This window comes from Natrix helvetica (genome assembly GCF_964273705.1).
Source record: "Natrix helvetica genome assembly, chromosome: 2".
NCBI classification, from domain to species: domain Eukaryota; kingdom Metazoa; phylum Chordata; class Lepidosauria; order Squamata; family Natricidae; genus Natrix; species Natrix helvetica.
In genome coordinates, this window is record NC_138552.1 from 270,086,565 (window position 1) to 270,106,716 (window position 20,152).

At 41.5% G+C, this 20,152-nt stretch overlaps 1 protein-coding gene across 1 annotated transcript in view; it reads left to right on the forward strand.

Annotated features, from left to right (window-relative positions):
• Nucleotides 1-19,276, forward strand: part of SELENOI (selenoprotein I) — a 54,732-nt gene extending 35,456 nt beyond the window's left edge. The window contains exons 4-10 of the mRNA XM_081943718.1: nt 335-409; nt 1,237-1,499; nt 4,382-4,490; nt 8,485-8,533; nt 8,792-8,972; nt 10,576-10,758; nt 15,176-19,276. Of these exons, the coding sequence (XP_081799844.1) occupies nt 335-409; nt 1,237-1,499; nt 4,382-4,490; nt 8,485-8,533; nt 8,792-8,972; nt 10,576-10,758; nt 15,176-15,304 (989 nt within the window). The 3' untranslated portion in view covers nt 15,305-19,276. The remainder of the gene's footprint in view (nt 1-334; nt 410-1,236; nt 1,500-4,381; nt 4,491-8,484; nt 8,534-8,791; nt 8,973-10,575; nt 10,759-15,175) is intronic.
• The last annotated feature ends 876 nt before the right edge of the window (nt 19,277-20,152 follow it).

Consider the following 20,152-nt stretch of genomic DNA (forward strand, 5'->3'; position numbering starts at 1 on the left):
CTATTTTACACTATAATTATGGCAATAAAAGTGGCATTTCACAATTGAGTGGTATCTGCTAAGAATTCAATGGATTTTTTAAAAACCTCTGATTCTAATTTACAGCACTAGTATTTCCTGGTAGTTTCTCACCCAAGCTTTTTTGAGGTCAGGCAAGACCAATCAACTGCTAACCAGCTGCTGTGACTTATTATTGTCCCGAAACGTTAGAAGAGTTCCAGGTTGGATGAGCCTGTAATAGGATGAGCCTGACCTTAATTGCTAAAATGTACTCTTGTTTGAAAGATGTTTTCCTGGAGAAAATAATGACTCAGAATTACTGTCTTTCCTGCAGCACCAGACCAAAAGCACGTTCCAAACAAAGTGTGGGTCATAGTGGGTCTCCTCAATTTTGCGGCTTATACGCTAGGTAAGATCTGTTCATTTCCTGCGCACTGTATTTATACAATTAGCAACATATTAAATGAGCATTAATGTTATTGAGACCAAATTCCATGATAAGCTGCCTCTTATTACACTTACAAGTCTAGTGCAAAATACACGTGCAATCAGATTTGTACCTTATGCCCCTTAACACCAATGCTTGTGGCTGAAATAGGAGAGGATGTTTTTCCCAAAGGGACAGAGAAGCTGATCCGTTCTCTGTTGCACATTCATATTTCTGAAATAGCGGTTGCTTCTCCATTTCAGTTGTATCGGGGGCAAGAAAGGAAAGCCTGAAAGATGCAGGCGCAAAGCCACAAGCAATTTGTTTTAGTTTTCTTCTGGAAGCAACATATTCTGATCCGCTTTTACACAAGGAAATTAGGGTATCTACTACTAGTAAATTGCAAGTAGAGCGTGCATAGGAAAAAAATGTAGCAAGAATACTTAAAGATGAATGCAGTGATACAAGGCCTTAGGGGTCCTGCAAAAGAGCAATTATGGATCTGTAGCAATTTTAGGAAAATAGTAGGATTTACAGCAAAGAAAGGGGGATGTTTTAGGGGTTCTATTAACCACAATTGAAACCAAATCTTTTCTTCTGCCTCATAAAACCTCCTGCACTTTTCAGTTGTTTTTAACAACAATGGCAGAAGTAAACGGACCTTGGTTTATGAATTGTCGAAGCCTCACCGAGCTTAGTTCCTGAATATTTTTGCTTTGATTTCTTTCCTTAATGTATTTTTCTTCTCATTTTAATCCCAGCCATTCGAATCAGTTAACCTTCTCTTTCTGTGATATCTCTCTCTTCAGATGGTGTGGATGGGAAACAGGCACGTCGCACCCAATCCAGCTCCCCACTTGGGGAACTCTTTGACCATGGCCTGGACAGCTGGGCTTGCATGTTCTTTGTGGTGACCGTATACTCCACTTTTGGCCGAGGGTCCAATGGTGTCAGCGTTTTTATCCTCTACCTGCTCCTTTGGATGGTTCTGTTCTCATTCATCCTTTCCCATTGGGAGAAGTATAATACAGGGATTCTCTTCTTGCCTTGGGGCTACGATATCAGCCAGGTGGTAAGTCAACCAGCCTTTTGCCACACTCATTTCCAATGGTTGCCTTAAGAGAGGGCAGAGATCTGGCTTATTTTGATTCTCTGGGGTTTAGTTTACTTGATTGTCATTGCACGTGGTACAACAAAATTAAACGCCATCTTCAGTGTACATTATAACTATACAAAAAAAAACTTACAAACACACATCCTTCACATTCTATATCTTTGATGGCGAACCTATGGCACGTGTGCCACAGCTGGCACGCAGAGCCCTCTCTGTGGGCCCGCAGGCTGTCACCAGCTGCTCTTCTGGTTTCCAGCACGCACTTGCACACCAGCTAGCTGGTCTTTGCACTTTCCAGAGCACTGGAAAACGGCCTGAAACAGTCCGAAAATGTTTTAGGCTGTTTTGGGGCCATTTTCAGGCCACTTTCCAGCCAAAAACACCCTGAAAGCAGCTTGAAAACGTCCCACAAAACAGTCTGAAAAAAAGCCCCACAAAACAGCCACGAACAGACATGCATGCACCGGCCAGCTGGTCTTCAGTTTTCGCACATGCACATGCGTTCCGGTTTGTGCGCTCAGTGCTGAAAAGGTTCGCCACCACTGTTCTGTATAATTAAAATTGAAAACCCGATATTGTATTAATATTGTGCTATACCATAGAATTCAGTATGGTTACTGCCCTGGAAGAGAAGCTGTTTTTCAGCCTATTTGTCCCTGTTTTGACATTAACACTCTGCTGTGCTGTCCTATCTGCCACTGTGCAATTGGCAAACCTTACACAGATGCAGTAAATTAAAATACTCTCTATGGTGCAGCGGTAGAAGGTCAACAGAAGTTTTGCATTCAGCTGTTGTTTCCTGAGATGTCTCAGGTAGTATCATCTCTGCTGGGCCCTTTTGACCAGTGCTGCAATATGAGATTTGTTTCCCTGGCATATTATTACCACTTTCAGCTAAAATCCCTGCTTATTTTATGTGAGATTTCTTTAGAAATAAGATTTAACCCTGGAGTTTTCAAACCTTTTGGTGCCGTGACCCTCTGAAACAATGCATGAAATTATGTGACACCACAACCCCCCCTCCCCTAATGATTTCACTCAGATTAGAGTTGGGTGAGAAATAAATGCACCACTTTGCGTAATGAAAATTAATTAATTGTGTTTGTATGTGCATAGAATCAACAACAGAGCCCTACAGCTTTATAAAGTAAAATTATATTGGAAATAATCATATTTAAACATTAGTTTAAATGCAAAGTAGAAGCTTGTCCAGTTTTACATAATTCCTGAAATATGGATTTTTATTTTTGAGACAGTCATTCTAATTGTTTGTTCTATATATTTTGGAATGATATTTATTTCCTGAGAGGGCTATGACCTACAGTTTAAGAGCCCTAACTTAATCTAACTACTTGGAGAAAAAAAAGATGAAGAAAATAACACTTTTAACTAGCTTCTAAATTAAGTCCTTAACAAAGCAAGAAGAAGATGCATTTTAAAAATACTTTTAAGGGACAGATGTTTTGGATGAGGCCTTAGCTTTGTACACAAGAGAAAGTGAGTGGAGAGTATGTCTCCTCTAAAGTGATGCCTCTTGTGACATATAATTCTAAGAATCAAAGCATGTGCTTCTCTTCATCTGCATGTTTCAGAGACAAGCACAGCAACATAGTGAATGAAATTGAGTGCATTCATTGGCAGGAGTGAATGTCATAGACCTTGGCAAAAGTAGCTTTGTTTGTTTGAGAAACAGCTACCATTATAGTTGTTTTGGTTGGTGTTAGTTGTCCACTCCTCTCCGAATGCTGGTGGGCAGGCACTTTCCTTCCGCTCTTCTGGGATGCTCCATTGAACATTTTCTGAACAATCACCACGTTGGAACCTTAAAAGAGCCCTTTGCCCTCTTACGTTTGCTGCCTGGAGGTTTTATTGACTTGGACTTAAATACTTGCATGGCTGAGCAGAGGGGACCTTGATTTTTTTTCTTTCCACACTTTCCTTATTCTCCATATACAGTCTCACTTATAAATTTAGGAAATTACATCTGAAACACATTAACAAAAATCCGTAACCTCATAACTGTAAATGGAGAACAATGGATGAAACGTTTTTGCCTGTCGTCCTTTCCGTATGTGATTTCAGGATTCAGCTAAATTGGTCTATGGTGTATATGTCTTTCATGATATTGAACTTAATACATTCATGCTGTTAGCTTATACCAATATTGGTGAACCTTTTCGGCACCAAGTGCCGAAACGAAAGCTCATGCACGTGGTGGAGCACTGGAAACCGGACGATCAGCTCCCGGTGTGCATATTTCCCTTTTAGCAATGGTAAGAAAAGTTAGCTCTGCTCTTTGCACTAATTACTAATACTTGGACATGCAGTTGCAGCAGGCACAGGGTAGGAAGAAAAGACTGTTTTGGAATATTTACACCAATATGTCAGGGTTCCTACGCATGCCCTATTTAACGCATGAGCCTCGAGCCAAATTTCAAAAGAAATCCAGTTATTTATTAGGCTCAACATGTCAGCACTGCCCCAAGTGATTTACAATTTAACTCTGACCCTGTTTCTCCCCTCCTCCCAGAGTGTATCATGAATCACATTGTCCAACAAGGCACTTTTGCGGGCTGTAAAAACCCTGCCTTTCAGCCTGGCTTGGTAATTTGAGATCTGACCTTGAGGAAGGTATGCGTAGAATGTGCTTCTGAACTGCTCCATAAGTTCTCCCTCCTTCCTGCCCATGGCAACTTGAGAGCAGACCATCATTGCTTTGCCAGTTGGCACAACATTGATGTTACATGATATATTTTTTTAAATCTCTAGACAGTTTTGTCAATTGGAAATGCTGGATGGATGATGATTATAAAGATCTGTAATTCTGCCTTCTTTTCCAGACTATTTCATTAGTATACATCGTGACAGCCATCATAGGAGTGGAGGCCTGGTACAGCCCTTTCCTGTTTCATTTTTTATATAAAGACCTGTTCGTTGTCATGATTATTGGTAAGAAGGTGCTTGTAGAAACCTGTATCTTTACAGCTGCTTTATACCAAAACCTAGCATGCCTTTACCAAGAAAATGTTTGTTGTTTATGCTGAATTTCCTTACGGGATGGGGGATGGGAGGAGGTCACACTGAGAAGTTATTTGTTCCAGAATATTTTCATACCAGATGACATTTCTGTTGAAAGCCTAAAACTGTCACCAGGTTTCAGTCTGTCTGCATTGTAGCAAATGAGTTGTATATAGCAAGATAATCAAGTGCATGTAAAAGTAAAGCATTAGAATTGATCATGAAATATCAAAATGGAAGATAGTTTCTGCCTTTTAGGATCAACTATCCTAAAGGTGAAGGAATGAGCGCTCAAAAAATGTGCTGCAGAATAGCACTTGGTTCAGCAGCCATGAAGGCCTTGCAAAAGATATACCTACAAAAGATAAGAATTGTGTAAAGAGTGGTACTTCCTATGACACTCCATGAAAGTGAAACTCTGAAAAAGTAGGATAAGAAGGTGTTGAGACTTTTGAACAGTGTTGGAGAACAGTGTTGCCGCTTTATAATGCCTTGGTGAGGCCACACTTGGAATACTGCATTCAGTTCTGGTCGCCACGATGTAAAAAAGAAAGAGTGCAGAGAAGAGCAACAAAGATGATTAGGGGACTTGAGACTAAAACATATGAGGAACGGTTGCAGGAACTGGGTATGACACCCAGGAGCAGAGCCTTCTCTGTGATGGGCCCAGCCCTATGGAATGACCTCCCCCGTGACATCAGGATGATTTCCGATCTCCGCTCCTTCCGTGTACAGCTGAAGACCCACCTCTTTCAATTATCCGGCCTGGCTCAATCGCAATCGTAATTTTCCCATTCCTCCAAACTGTTTTTTAAATTGTTCTTAAATATTAATTTTATTGGGTTTTTACAATTGGGGTATTTTAAAGCAGATTTTTAACTGTCTATTGATGTAATTTGCTTCCTCCTCCGTGTATGTATGTGTGTTGTGTGTGTATGTACGTTTGGTGTTGTTATATATGTTTCATGTTATATGCTCCATTGTACGCCGCCCCGAGTCCTACTTGGAAAGGGAGCGGCTAATAAATCTAAATTTATTATTATTATTATTATTATGTCTAGTTTAATAGAAAGAAGGACTAGGGGAGACATGATAGCATTGTTCCAATATCTCAGGGGTTGCCACAAAGAAGAGGGAGTCAAACCATTCTCCAAGGCACCTGAGGGTAGAACAAGAAGCAATGGGTGGAAACTAATCAAGGAAAGAAGCAACTTAGAACTGAGGAGAAATTTCCTGACAGTTAGAACAATTAATCAGTGGAACAGCTTGCCTCCAGAAGTTGTAAATGCCCCAACACTGGAAGTCTTTAAGAAGATGTTAGATAGCCATTTGCCTGAAACGGTATAGGGTTTCCTGCCTAGGCAGGGGGTTGGACTAGAAGGCCTCCAAGGTCCCTTCCAACTCTACTATTGCATTGTATTGTATTGTAAGACTCCTGAAAATATTCTGAGAAAATAAACCAGGGAATCATCGAACGAATCAACCCAGAGTTCTTCACTGAGGGCATAAATGACCAGGCTTAAATTATCTAGCTTCAGACACATAAATGTTCTCTGGAGAAGGTTCTATAGCTGGGAAGGGTGAAAGGAAAGAGAAGTCAGGTAACATTATGGTAGTCAGATACATGTGTTGGTATGGTTTTGTTGCTTTGTTGTAAGCTCATAGTGAAATGGGCAGCAAATAAATAAATAAAATAAGAGGATGATCAGCAACAAGGTGAATATACTCAGTCACAGAGGCTATGAATGCACTTTTGGAAAATCGAATTAGAAAGAGATCATCATGGAGAAAACCTATCCATAGTGGTCACTAGGAATCAACACTGACTTCTTGGAACATAACAAAAAGAATTGTCTAAACGCTGACTTTAGGGGAAGTATTTGGAAAATGAACGTGAATAAACTGGAATAAATATGACATATTCGCCACATTCTTAAGAATATATTCTCTGAACCAACATACATCTAAACTAAGGTATTTCCTATTGACCAACTCAATAATTCCGGAAATTTTGAGGCAAGAGAGGAATACAGTTTTTGTTTCAAGTTTTGGTCTCCGCTATTTTTCCCCCCCCATTTTCTTCTGGGCACCAGAATACATACATTAAAGCTTGCACAAATCTATAACCCAATCTATCATATTCCTTGGAGCCCTCTTCTGGCAGACAGCCAAATCGCACCATAGAGCACAAAGTGCACAGAACTTTAGTTAATTATTCCAGTTGTTTCTGAAGTGGTTACTTTCTAGCTAGGGGCTGCTTGGTCGTTCACCTTTATCCCAAAGGTAGTTGTGCTTTTCTAAAAGCTTTCAAAATACCCGCCTGCCTTGGATTTCAAGTTACAGAATTGCAGTTGAAATGTTGCCCCTCACTTCCATCCCGATTTCCCAGTAGTCCATCATGGTAATTTATCATGTAACCTTTAAGGTGCTTTAATTCCTTTAACATCAGCAAAAATATAGATCTCTTTCAACATATTTCACATACTTCAAAACAATATGATCTACCGTATTTTTCAGACTATAAGATGCACCTTTCCCCCCCAAAAAAGAGGGTGAAAATCTGGGTGCGTCTTATACACTGAATACAGCATTTTTTTGCCTCCCGAAACCCCGCCCCCTTTGCAAAAATGGCAGTGCATAGCCTTTAGGAGGCTTCCAGAGTGCTCCTGGGGGCTGGGGAGGGCAGAAATGAGTAAAAAACGGGCAGAAATGAGCAAAAAATGGGCCATTTTTTGCTTGTTTCCCCCCTCCAAGCCCCCAGGAGCACTCTACAAGCCTCCTAAAGGCTAGGCATGCCCTTTTTGGACAAAAAATGGGCCTATTTTCGCGAAAAACAGGCTGTTTTTGAGGTGGTTTGCAGAGTGCAAAACCTTTTTTAATTTGCCTCTTCAAAATCTTGGTGCGTCTTATATTCCGGTGCGTCTTATACTCAGAAAAATATGGTACATGTCTGTGCAGATACATTACATGTCAGTGTGATCTATGTGCCTAGTTTAATTCTAAAATAAATTAAATGAACAAATATCAAAACTATAGAGATTAATTTTCTTGGCAACAATACAGAAGTGGTTTCTGCTTCCTTGTTCTAGAATCCAAATCTATAGATTTGATACCTTCGTTGTTATTGTTGACAATAACCTGAATAACATCAGATTATTGTCTTAAGGTGAGATAAATAGTCCCAAATGCTGCTGCCTGCTAAGATATGAAAATACATGAAAACATATGCAAAATAGTAAAAATATTAAGCCAGGTGTATGAAAAATTATTTTCTTGATCCTCAATTTACAATTAGATACAGATTTCTCCTTGTGTATTATAAAGGTAGTCCTAAAAGCTACTCCTTCTCTCATCGAGTTTTTATAATTCTTTGCCATGTTACATGAGCTAACATAAGACTATTGGATGTTTATTACATCTATTTTATTGCTGTTCCCATTCAGAATCTAAAAATTATATACCATTGTGGATCAGTATGGATTGAATTTCTTTGATGCAGTTTTGGAGGTCTTGGGAAGGGAAGGGAATGGCTTACAGGCTCCAAGTTGCTAATTCCTTGCCTGCTTTTGAAAACTAGCAAACAATCATGTTAATATGTTTGTAAATATTAGGCCTGAGTCTATTAATTGTTGATGCAAATCTGAATTATGTTCCTTTTTAAAAATTTTCTCAAGAGAAAGCATATACAATTATTTGTGATATCTATTGGTTTTTATTTATCCAGTTCAAACATTACATGGAGCATAGGATTTGCTTGATTATGATTTAACAGTGTAAATGCTGCTTTGATCTATAACAGTATGCACGGTTCCCAAAACAGAGAGACAATAATCAGGATAAGATTTGGTTGGGTCTCCTGCTTTTATCTGAAGGAGAAAGACAGATTTGTTGGAAAAGTAAATTGGTTCTTTCTTTTCCTTTTTAGGCTGTGCGCTTACTGTGACCATTCCCATGAGCTTGAACAATTACTACAAGTAAGTGTTTGCATTGTCACGGATAGCATCTGCACATTGCAGAAATAGTGTTGAAAAAGCAAAGTATATTGGGCAAACATCCGCTCTCCCTTGGCTTTTCAAGTTCAGATGGGGCCATGGAGATACCAGACACTCCCTTTCTGGCTGCAGTGCCAGGCTCCCAACTCCCATTTAAATGTTGACTCTCCCCTCTGCCAAATGACCTTGCTTTGGCCCATTCATTCACCAAGCCCTTGTTTGCTACCTTCTGTCCTTCAGAGCCTATGCCAAAGGCACCCTCAAGCACCACTCCTTCTATGAAGCCATGCTGCCTTTCCTCTCGCCAGTCCTTCTTTTCATTTTGTGCACCATTTGGATCTTCCAGTCACCAACAGATATCCTGGAGACCCAGCCGCGCCTCTTCTATTTCATGGTTGGGACGGCCTTCGCAAATATCTCTGTAAGTTTCATCCTTTCTGCTTCAAAGTCAGGCTTCCAAAAGGCTTAGAGGTCAGGAAGTTGCTTTGATTGTTAGTCTATTTGTCTGCCAAACCAGACATCCTTTCAGTCTCGGTCTTTCCTCCCCCTCTCATACACACACGCACCCCTCCCACAATTTCTACAGTAGCTGACATGACTGCGTACACTGCTGGTGATTACAATCCAACACCACTTAACAAGAGAGGAAGCAGGGGGCTGAATAAGCAATAGCACTTAAACTTATATACCGCTTCACAGTGCTTTACAGTCCTCTCTAAGCGGTTTACAGAGTCAGCATATTGTCCCCAGCAATCTGGGTCCTCATTTTACTGACCTCGGAAGGGTGGAAGGGTGAGTCCACCTTGAGCCTGGTGAGATTCGAAATGCCAAATTGCAGGCAGCCGGCAGTCAGCAGAAGTAGCCTGCAGTACTGCATTCTAACCACTGCGCCACCATAACTCTAGGTAGAAATAACCATAATGGGCGGGCAGTTTCCATTGATCTGAGAGCTGTATGTCGTTTACTGCAAGACATTGAGGTTGTTCTGCAGAATTAGGCAGAGCCAAGACCACGTTTTTGGATAGGGATTGAAATGGGTGCCTTAAAAATTAAAAATATCCAAATAGTTGGTGCTTCCCGGTCTGGAGACTTTTAAAGGAATGCTAAGAAACCACCTATAAACCTTGAGATGTACTTCTTGCACACTGATCTAAAAAGATAATGCCCCAAAGACCACAACAGGTTCTGTATTTTATCAGGATAGAGATTATAAAGATTAATGAATTTACAGTGAAGGAAAGCAGATTCTGGTCAAATACTATTAAAAACTGCTTTTAACAGTTAACTACTCTTATCAGCAAGAGTGATGGAATCCAGTATTTAGAAAGCCAGTGGAAAGTGTTGAAGCACAGTCTAGCTCAGAATCTTTCAAACCGGACAACTTTTAAGGTGTGTGGCCTTCAACTCCCCAATTTCCCCTATATAGCCATCAGTGGAGGCAGGGCATGAGTCTGGATGTGAGAGCCTAAAAATGGCCTCTTCCAGATGCCTGATTCTCTTATGTTCCAGAGCAGCGTTTCTCAACCATAGCAACTTTAAGATATGTGAACTTCAACTCCTAGAATTCCTCCAGCCAGTATGGTGGGAAAGATAAAGGGCATGTAAGGAAGCCAAAACCAAACAGTACAGAACCCAGGGTAATTGGAAGTCTCTTTAGCAAGTTACGGATTTTGTTGTGTGCAAAGAGAGCACATTTCACGTTAGAAGGAATCGGGGTATTTGTAACTCCTTATATTTAGATAGCCGTCAAAATGGTGGACAATGCTAAATGGAATTGGCCAAAATGGTCAATCAAGACCGTGTAAATATTCTCAGCATCCTTTACATTTGCCAAATGATGTACTACTGGAGCAGTGGATTACTCTAAGAGGGACACGGGTCGCCTGAAACAGCCAGCCCCATTGCCTGCCTTTCAGGGGCATTCAGATTGTAATTCTCAACTAGCCTAGATTGGGAGGAAAACCAAAGTCAAATTTCCTTCTTCTCCCCTTAACTCCCTTTTGATGTTTTGCCCTTTCTTCCAGTGTCAATTGATCGTCAGTCAAATGAGCAGCACTCGATGTCAGCCAGTGAACTGGCTGCTTCTTCCACTTGCGCTTGTTATCCTTGTAGTGATGTCAGACTTGGTACCAGAACAGGAAACGAATCTCCTCTATTTAATCACCATTGTCATCACGTTGGCACACATTCATTATGGAGTCAATGTGGTAAGCCATTCCGAAGGGTTTGGGGCTCCCTGCATTGTCCATTCAGTGTTGCTCTACTTTCCATGTATGGCAACAGGTGATAGAGATAACTTTGGAAAACATACCAATTGTTGACTTATCTTTCCCACTGAGGTCCCTTCAGTTGTCTCTTTGGTTGATCTATAGGCAATCCTGTACAGGTAGTCCTCAACTTATGACAACAGTTGAGGCCCAAATTTCTACTGTTAAGCAAGACAGTTGAGTAAATTTTAACCCACTTTTTAATCTTTCTTGCCACCGTTGTTAAGTGAATCACTGCAATTGTTAAGTTAGTAACAGTTGTTAAGTGACTCTGGCTTTCCAATGGACTTTGCTTGTCAGAAGGTCACAGGATGTGATCACATGACCTTGGGACATTGTAACCGTCATAAACACATGCTGGTTGCCAATCATTTGAATGTTGACTGACAAAGCAGATGCTGCAAGTGTCATGTGAAAAATGGCCATAAGTAACTTTTTCCAGTGCTACTGTAACTTCAAACAGTCACTAAACAAATAGTTGTAAATCAAGGATTACCTGTACTTTTCACAATTTGTTTTTTGCTATAGAGCAGCCATGGGGAACCTTTTTTGGCTCGCGTGCCACAAGTGGGGGGAGCGCAGGGGGGTTGTGTGCGGGCGTGCCACACCCATAATGCAATGCACGACCCCTCCAGTGCGCATGCGTGCACTACAGGCGCGACCCCCTATTTTTACATGCTTTTTTCGCCCTCCCCAGGCTCCAGATGCTTTATAGGAGCCTGGGAAGGGCAAAAAGAGCCCCGCCGCCCCCCGGAGGCCCTCCAGTGGCTACAGGGACTATCCGGAGGCTTCCCTGAAGGCTCCGGAATGCTTTAAACGACCCTCCGAGCAAACCGGAAGTGACTTCCGGTTTGCTCGGAGGGTCGTTTTGAGCACTCCGAAGGCTTCAGGGACCGTCCGGAGGCTTCCCTGACACCTTCGGAGCACGCAAAACGACCCTCCGAGCAAACCGGAAGTGACTTCCGGTTTGCTCGGAGGGTCATTTTAAGCCTTCCGAATGGTCCCTGAAGCCTCCGGGGGGGCGGGGAAGGCTCTTTTCGCCCTCCCCAGGCTCCTATAAAGCCTCTGTAGCCTGGGGAGGGCAAAAAATGGCTTTAAAAAGGGTGAACTCAGCTGGCCAGTGCGCGCATGCGCGCTGGCCAGCTAACAGGGTACCGCCTCGCGTGCCCTGACAAATGGCTCCGCGTGCCACCTGTGGCATGCGTGCTATAGGTTCGCCACCACTGCTATAGAGAATGGGGTTGGTGTAAGCCAGTATTGGTAACAGGCTAAATGTATTAAAGTTGCCTCAAATGTAAGATCAAAATCTGTTTTTAAAGTAACAGATTTGTGACCAGAGCTTGAATAGGAGTTCCCATTGAGTAATACAAGTTGAATAAATACAAGATTTTCATTCATTCCTGAAAGGAAAAGCCACACTTTCAACTATTTTCTATGCAGTAGTGATGAACGTCCAGGCTAATAGGCTACAGCTTAACTGATCGGCCAGAAGTTCATTACCTTTGGATTGATGCTGGCTGTGAAAACCTGCATGGATATATTTTCTATAGCATATCTCTTGTTGTAATACAATAGTAGAACCAAAGCAATCTCAAACTATTGGGTGATTCTGAGACTTTTGAATGAGTACTGAAGGACTTAAGTCTTGGGAACTAGCCATGTGGGTCCACACGCTAAGGTTTGTGCCCTTTCTTAGACACCAAAGGGGATTTAAGCTGTGGTGCTTCAGGGATTGGCAGGGAATCCGAAACTTTCAATTAGTAGTTAAAAAAGAACCTCAATAGGAGCTTGATATGTTGTCCTTGCTTAGAGATCAATGCTCTAGCCACGTTGAACATCCCACTGCAGCATATCCTTTAGACCTGTTAAAAGTAAGATCACCTGTTTACCTCAAATACTCTTCCCAGTTCTGGTTTGCCTTGAAATAATGCCAATAGGAAATGGATTACCTGGAGGATTGCTACCGTGTTTCCCCGAAAAATAAGACATGGTCTTATTTTCTTTTGACCCCCTAAATAAGCGCTTGGCCTTATGTTCAGGGAGGTCTTATTATTTTTGAGGTGCAGGAGGCCCCTTAACTTTGGCCCGTGGATCAGCTGATCCAGAGAGGGCCGGAAGTTCTGTCTCTGTTTCTGGCATACTCTTACCAGCTCTAGTGTCGCTGGCCCTGCCGCTCTTTTTGCGGCCTCCACTAAGAAGAGGGGTGGGGTAGCTAGGGTTTGTGGGAGCAGCCTCTGCGAGGCCATTCCACATGGATGGCAGGTGCATATGGGGCACATGGGGCATGTTCCCCCATTCCTCTCCCCAGGAAATGGCGGGGACTGGCTGCACATGCATTTAAATATTTTCGGGGAGGGCTTATTTTCAGGGGAGGGCTTATTTTAGCGTATGTACTCAAAAGCCCGATTGGGCTTATTATCTGGGGAGGTCTTATTTTCGGGGAAACAGGGTAGACTGACATAAAGCCATGTACATGTATACATTCCAACTAGACTGTGTTCTTTCTCTATGTCATGTGTAGGTGTGCTGGTCTTGTTGTATTCGGGTCTTTTCCCGTGTAAGATTGAGATTGTCTTGGCAACGTTTCAGTGAGGTTTCACTCACCATCTTCAGGCTGGGTTTTGGGCTTAAAGTGTGATTGGAGCTGCCATCTTTCTATAAATCTTGGTGGGGGTGTGTGGAGTGCTGGCTTTGTTTCAGTAAGTGGAATGATTGGCTGAGGGGTTGTATCATGATTGGTAGATTGGTGCTGATTGGTGCTGATTGGTGCTGGCTGTGTGTACATTGTTGTTTCGTGTTGCAACGGCCTGGGTGGTGGGTGGGGCTCGTTTGTTGATGGGCTGGTTTCCAGATGTTTGGTAGGCGGGAGGTATCGTCACATTTATTCGTGTTGTGGGGGTGTTTCTCTGTTTCGATAGCTTCCATGATTATTCTCTTGTTGAAATGTTCTGTTTTGGAGATTAACCTGGTTCCTTCAAAATTAATTTCATGTCCTGTAGCTTTAAGGTGCTGGAAAAGGGTGGAAGTTTTTTCTTTTTTTCTTAATGCGTTCTTGTGTTCTGTGATGCATGCATTTATTCTCCCATTCTTTTGTCCTATGTATGTTGCAGGGCAGATTTTGCATGTTATTTCGTAGACTCCTTGGTTTTCTAGCTGGATTTTGTTTTTGGGGTTTCTTAAGATGTTGGTTATTTTTTGGTCAGTGTTGAAGGCTGTCTTGATATTGTGTTTGTGGAGAATTTTGCTGATGTTATCTGTGGTGCCTTTGATGTAAGGGAGGAGGGCGATGCCATTGTCTTGTTCTGTGTCTTGGTTTTTGGGGGGAGTCTCCCTTTGGATTAGGTTGGTAATTGTTTTTCTTTGGAATCCGTTGGAGATTAATACGTTTGTGAGAGTGTGTAATTCAGTTTTCAGGTGGTCTTTGTCGGCTAGGCGTTTGGTTTTGGAGATGAGAGTCTTGGCTACAGAGTTGATCTGTGCAGGGTGGTGATGGGATTGTCCGTTTAAGTAGCGCTACTTAAAAGGCCATCATTTGTTTTTGTAGATTTTCACGGGTGTAGGTATGCTGGTCTTGTTGTATTCGGGTCTTTTCCCTTGTAAGATTGAGATTGTCTTGGCAACGAAATTGTCTTGGCAACGAAATGTCATGTCCTTGGCAAGGACATGAAATTAATTTTGAAGGAACCAGGTTAATCTCCAAAACAGAACACTTCAACAAGAGAATAATTATGGAAGCTATCGAAATAGAGAAACACCCCCACAACATGAATAAACGTGACGATATCTCCCGCCTACCAAACATCTGGAAACCAGCCATAGTCAACAAACGAGCCCCACCCACCACCCAGGCCGTTACAACACGAAACAACAATGTACAGACAGCCAGCACCAATCAACACCAATCTACCAATCATGATACAACCACACAACCAATCACTCCACTTACTGAAACAAAACCAGCACTCCATACCCCTCCATCAAGATTTATAGAAAGACGGCAGCTCCGATCACACTTTAAGCCCAAAACCCAGCCTGAAGATGGCGAGTGAGACCACACACACACACACACACACACACACAGACACACGCATATGGGCATATGCATAATTTATTTATTTTTATTTTTTTGTTATGTTTATGTAGTGTATATTGGAGGTGATGACCCCTTGACAGCTGTATGCAACAAAATTTCATTTTAATGTATGCTCATTGGTGTACTTTCAAAGTGACAATAAAGTTATTCTAAGTTCTGCTCCAGACAAAAAATGTGAATGCATAGAAAGGGGTTGGGGAGTTTCTGCATGCCCAGCCTTGTTTTCAGGTTTAACTTCATTTGCTCTCTTCTCTTTCCATTTAGGTGAGGCAGCTTAGTAAACACTTCAACATCCGAACCTTTTCTTTACAAAAGCCCAGCTCTGATTGACTAGGCATGGTAAAGGTATCATCAGAGGAAAACGTCAACCTGCGGTCTTCAGAGGCACTGTAAATTTGGTAGCCTGTGTAAATATACTTCAACCATCACCATGGAACTAGATTTAACCTGCTTTGGATGCTTTGGGGGCAAAGAACATGTAGGATCCAGAAACCAGAGAGGGCTGTTGTTCACGTCTCTTCCCCTGCTGCTTCATGCCACCTTCCAGAAATGTGCAGACAGTAAAACTACATGATCAGGAGAGGACCTCATGGAATCTTCAAAGAAAGATCATCAGGCACAAAGGCATGGACGGTGGCTTCAGAACTCTAAGATTGCCACAGAACTGTCATCATGGCTATGCTGAGAACGAGGGGCCCAGAAATCGACCCTTGGGAACTAAATTACATTTTTGCAAACTCTCCCACATCCTAAAATCAGAGATCCAGTTATACGAGAGGGGCTTAAAAAAGAAAGAAAGAAAGAATTGATTCTTCTAAAGAGCTCGGAGGTCACAACTTCATTAAGCCATGAGTAGTCAGTTACATTTTCCCAAATGCCTTTTTTCATCCTCTCCCTCCAAATTGCGGCTCATGCCTTGCGAAGAGAGAGTGGGGCCACAGCAAATGCTGTTACTTCAAGCATTGGGGAAGACTGAGTAACAGACATTCTCCCTTCTTGTTTATCATAGGAGAAAGTAGAGATTGTGATAAACAACATTACCATCTTATGGGTTAAGGTAGGCTTGCATCAGAATTGTTTATTAGGTGTGGAACATACTCTTTCCGAGTGATACTGCTTTTCTTGGGTGCAATTAATTGAAAAGAAGAAGTGCGAGTGATTTTGATCCCCATGTTCGGTTTTAGAAATGGTTTGTTTCTGTTTATTATCTGGTTGGGAATCTGTTGAACAATTGAGTGATGGTGAAGACCCAGCACTGATTTTTCTCTTCTGTTTGTACTTTATTTGAAGAAGATTTTGTTGTTGTTGTTTATGGATGTGTGCTTAAATGAAGAGTGCAGCCTAAACCCTTTTTTTTTTTTAAGGAAAGGTTGCACCCGGAAGAAAGTGAGCACAGAATTTTGTTTCCCTATGTAATTAATGGCAGAGGCAACTTTATGAATGGTTTGATAAGGAGGTCCACTTGTTTCATTTTCTTTTTGTGGATGGCACATTCCATTCTGTAGAAAACACTGAGTTGTGAAATTATTATTTATCTTTTCTTTTGTAAACATGAAGCATTATGTCAAAAAAAACAAAATGTACGCAGTGTAAAATCCTAGAACTAATTCTTGCCTTCATTCCTACCCCTTCTTTTCTGTAAATAGTTTTATTTTTCTGATTCTCAAGTCTTACCCCAAATGCTATGTCTGGTATGGCAATGAACGAGGAAAGCCCCTAGCAGGAAAAAGAAATTTCTAGGCATGGAGGGCAAACAATTCTGACTTTTGTTTTGTTTCCTTATATTCCATTGCTATGAAGCAAAACTGGAAATGGGGGTAGGGAGGCTTTTTATTCGTATCAAAGCATTGCACATGGAGTAAAACTTGGGTGTAAAGAAGAATTGAACTTGCTTGAATATTTGATGTTGCAATAGTTAGAATAAAATAAATCAGTTGTGAATCATAAGCGACAGTAAGAAACAGGACATGTAGTTATAATCTCTTGGAACCATTTTCTGTTTTTAAGAAGGTGGTCAGTTCATAGAAGGATCTGCCTTTACAGTTAAGTAATGAATCATTGTAGGAACATTTGGTCTTCGGTCTCTCTCTTTGGGATAATAGTGTTTGTCTTGGAAATAAAGGGGTTGTCAGATCAATGGTATAGTTTTGCACAGGCTACTGTGGCATAAGAATCCTTTAGACAGAAAGTGAGGCTATCCACAGGAGCCAATATTCTTGGGAAGCAGGGTTCCTTACATGTATGCAGGCTTAATGTAAGCTAGCAAATGATCCCATTAGATTCTGCCTAGAAGCATGCATATTATATAGGAACATCTACACTTGTGATGATCAAGAATAGTGCCACTGCAGCTTCCAGCTAACATTTGCTTTTGCATGAGCTTGCTGGCATGTTATATGAGGCCGATTTGCCTGTCTGTCTTCACTGGAAAAAAATGTGATTCTTCTTTCCTACCTATCAGGGCTTCTCAATAAGGAATTTGGTGCCTTAAATGACTCTCCTCAAGTTGAGGGAAAAGTCAGCTGTCTTTAAAAAAAACATTCTTTAAGTGTTGTCCAAGTTAAAGGAGTAGCACCTTTAAACAGGAAAATAGGTTTGTGGGTTTTTCTTTATTTTATTATTGATTTAAAACTGTTTGCAAGTTCGGTGAAAGTCAAATGCACCATTGGTGGGGTTTTAAACACCCTGTTTGGGTTCATCTCTACTGTTCTGAAAATAAAGGTACTGAGTATTGAAGTGGCGGACATTTTGTCACTTCAAGAGGTGGGTGTAACCACTGGCTTCAAATTCTCCTTGAACCTAACCTCATCTTGCTTTCTAGATTACCTCAGTGAATGGAAGATGGCATAGAATGGGATGGGGGGCAGCTGTAACCAGTTCTTCAATAGCGTGCCACTCCCTTACATCCTTTTTTTTTTGCCATTTTAAATAATTATTCCATTTTATGTTCCAAAAACAGATGTTTGTTCTGCCTTGGTTGACTGATGTCTAGGTATCTGTGCTTTGGCCCTTGAAGCAAACCTTCATACAGAGGATGATTCCTGGGCAAAGCAACTCTAAGGACCTGATGCCACGTAGCTCTTTTCCAGACCCTCCACAGTCCAGCAAGATTCAGCTTCCTCTAGCAAAGCTGAATCCAAAACGTGGGTTGCATAGAGAAGCAGATATTGTAAGGACTGGGCCCAGAAACCGTTTGTATAGCCCTCATATATTAGAATACAGCAGTTCAGAACTAGGCATGAACAACAAGAAAACCTGTGGAATGCTAACTAGCTAGAACCCTGATGATTTGTGGTTGGTGTAAGTCCAATAAAAATTATGCATTGGGGCTATGTTCATTTTGACTAGCAGTAGTAAATCATTCAGGGATTTAAATCTTATATAGATTGTTGACTGTTCTCCTCCATGATTTTCAGGAAAGAGTATGTTGGCTAAAAATATTTCATAAAGACTAGCATCTACACACAGATTCAATGAAGAATGAGGCCAGAGTGTCCCCCATCCCACCCCTCCCTGTGCCATTGTTGCTTGAAATGTAATCCTAAAATGTACAGCTTAATAGCGATGGTATTCCAGATCTCCCCAATCAATACCCTTTGAACTTGTTTCTCAGTTCAAAAGAGAGCCAGAATAGGTAGGAATCCATTCTCCACATTTAAGTTGACTCTGGAATACAGGCAAGGTAAGTGCCCTTTTCAGAGTAGGTTCTGTCTGGAAGCAAGAATCAACATAAATATTGGACCAATTGGTTTTTGATTAACTCTGTGATTAACCTTTGGTGTTTTTAGAAAGCCACTGGCTGTCAAGTAAAAATATGAAATCTTTCTTTGTAAGATACCATACCTGGGGAAGAAGAGCAGAACGTGGAAGAGAGAGCTTTACTTTCTCCCGCTTTTTTTCTCCAGAAGGGGAAAATGATAACTGGGTCTCTTTTGGGGAAGAGGGTGTGTGCCTTGGTCTTCATAGGTGCTGACTGCCAGGAACCGTTTCCTACCCTTCTTGGGCAAGGCAACTTCTGGCTTGTATTCTTTGAAGCATTCGGTCCAGCAGATTCTGGGCAGCACAAGTTGTGTCAAAGCAAAACTGACTGTACAGATTACTATTGTTGTTAGTGGGGGAAAAAAATACTTTCGATAAGAAACTATATAATGTCATTGTGGGTTGCTCTGCAGTCTGTCACCCTTCATCAAGATTCATGTCTGTCTTAATGTATTGTGGGAGATTGACAGCCTGGCAATGGATTTGAATTCTGATCCATTAAATGCTATTATTACTGATAAATATTTATTGTATTTAAAAAAAACTTCAAAAAGCCTATTATGACATAAAACTTCAATAAATTTTTCCAAGCTTTTTAATATCTCATCTTCATGGGTGCTTGTTTCATTCCGGAAATGAAAGTATTGGAGGGCTGTCATGTATCAAATCTTGAGTTGTGTCTGTTAAAAACAAGTACTAAACACAAGAGTGTCATAACAGAGTCTTCCTGGGCCAGGGCGGACGTAACATACAGATCTAAGAAGTACGATTGCTCTCTCTTTTGTGTTGGCATTAAATGTGCATGATTTTATTTACAAAATATTGGTCTTAAAAACAAAAATCTATCTGCCAATCAATATTTGTATTCAGAGTATCCTAGAAATAAAAGAACACATATCAATGTAACAAATAGCTGTTGTGGCCCGCCAGATTCGGACAGTGAGGAGGTTGGAGAGGAACGTGGGTCAGTCCTGGAATCTGGAGAAGGCTCTGATGAGGGCTCTGTGTTGGAGTCAGAGGGGGGGGGGCAGGGCTGTCTGACAGTTATCAGCTGCCTTCGGAGTCAGAGATCAGTGAAGCAGACAAACAGCTGGAGCCTGTTCCCAGTGTGTGCATGTGTAGAGTTGCCAGGCAAAGGGAACAGCTAAGGAACAAGAGTCAAATTGGGAGTAAGGCCATGGTGGATGGTGAATAACCCCCCCCCCCCAGGGAATAAAAGAGGAGTGAAAGAGGAGTGGAGTTTGCAGGAGACAATTAGTTCGCTTACCATATTTTTCGGAATATAAGATGCACCGGAGTATAAGACACACCAAAGTTTTGAAGACACAAATTTTAAAATAAAGTAGGTAGGTAGGTAGAGGGATAGAGAGGGAGAGAAAGAGAGAGAAATACAGTAGATAGGTAGGGAGAGAAAGAGAGTAGGTAGGTTGGTAGGTAGAGGGATAGAGAGAAATAAGAGGGAGAGAGCGTGTGTCGGTAGGT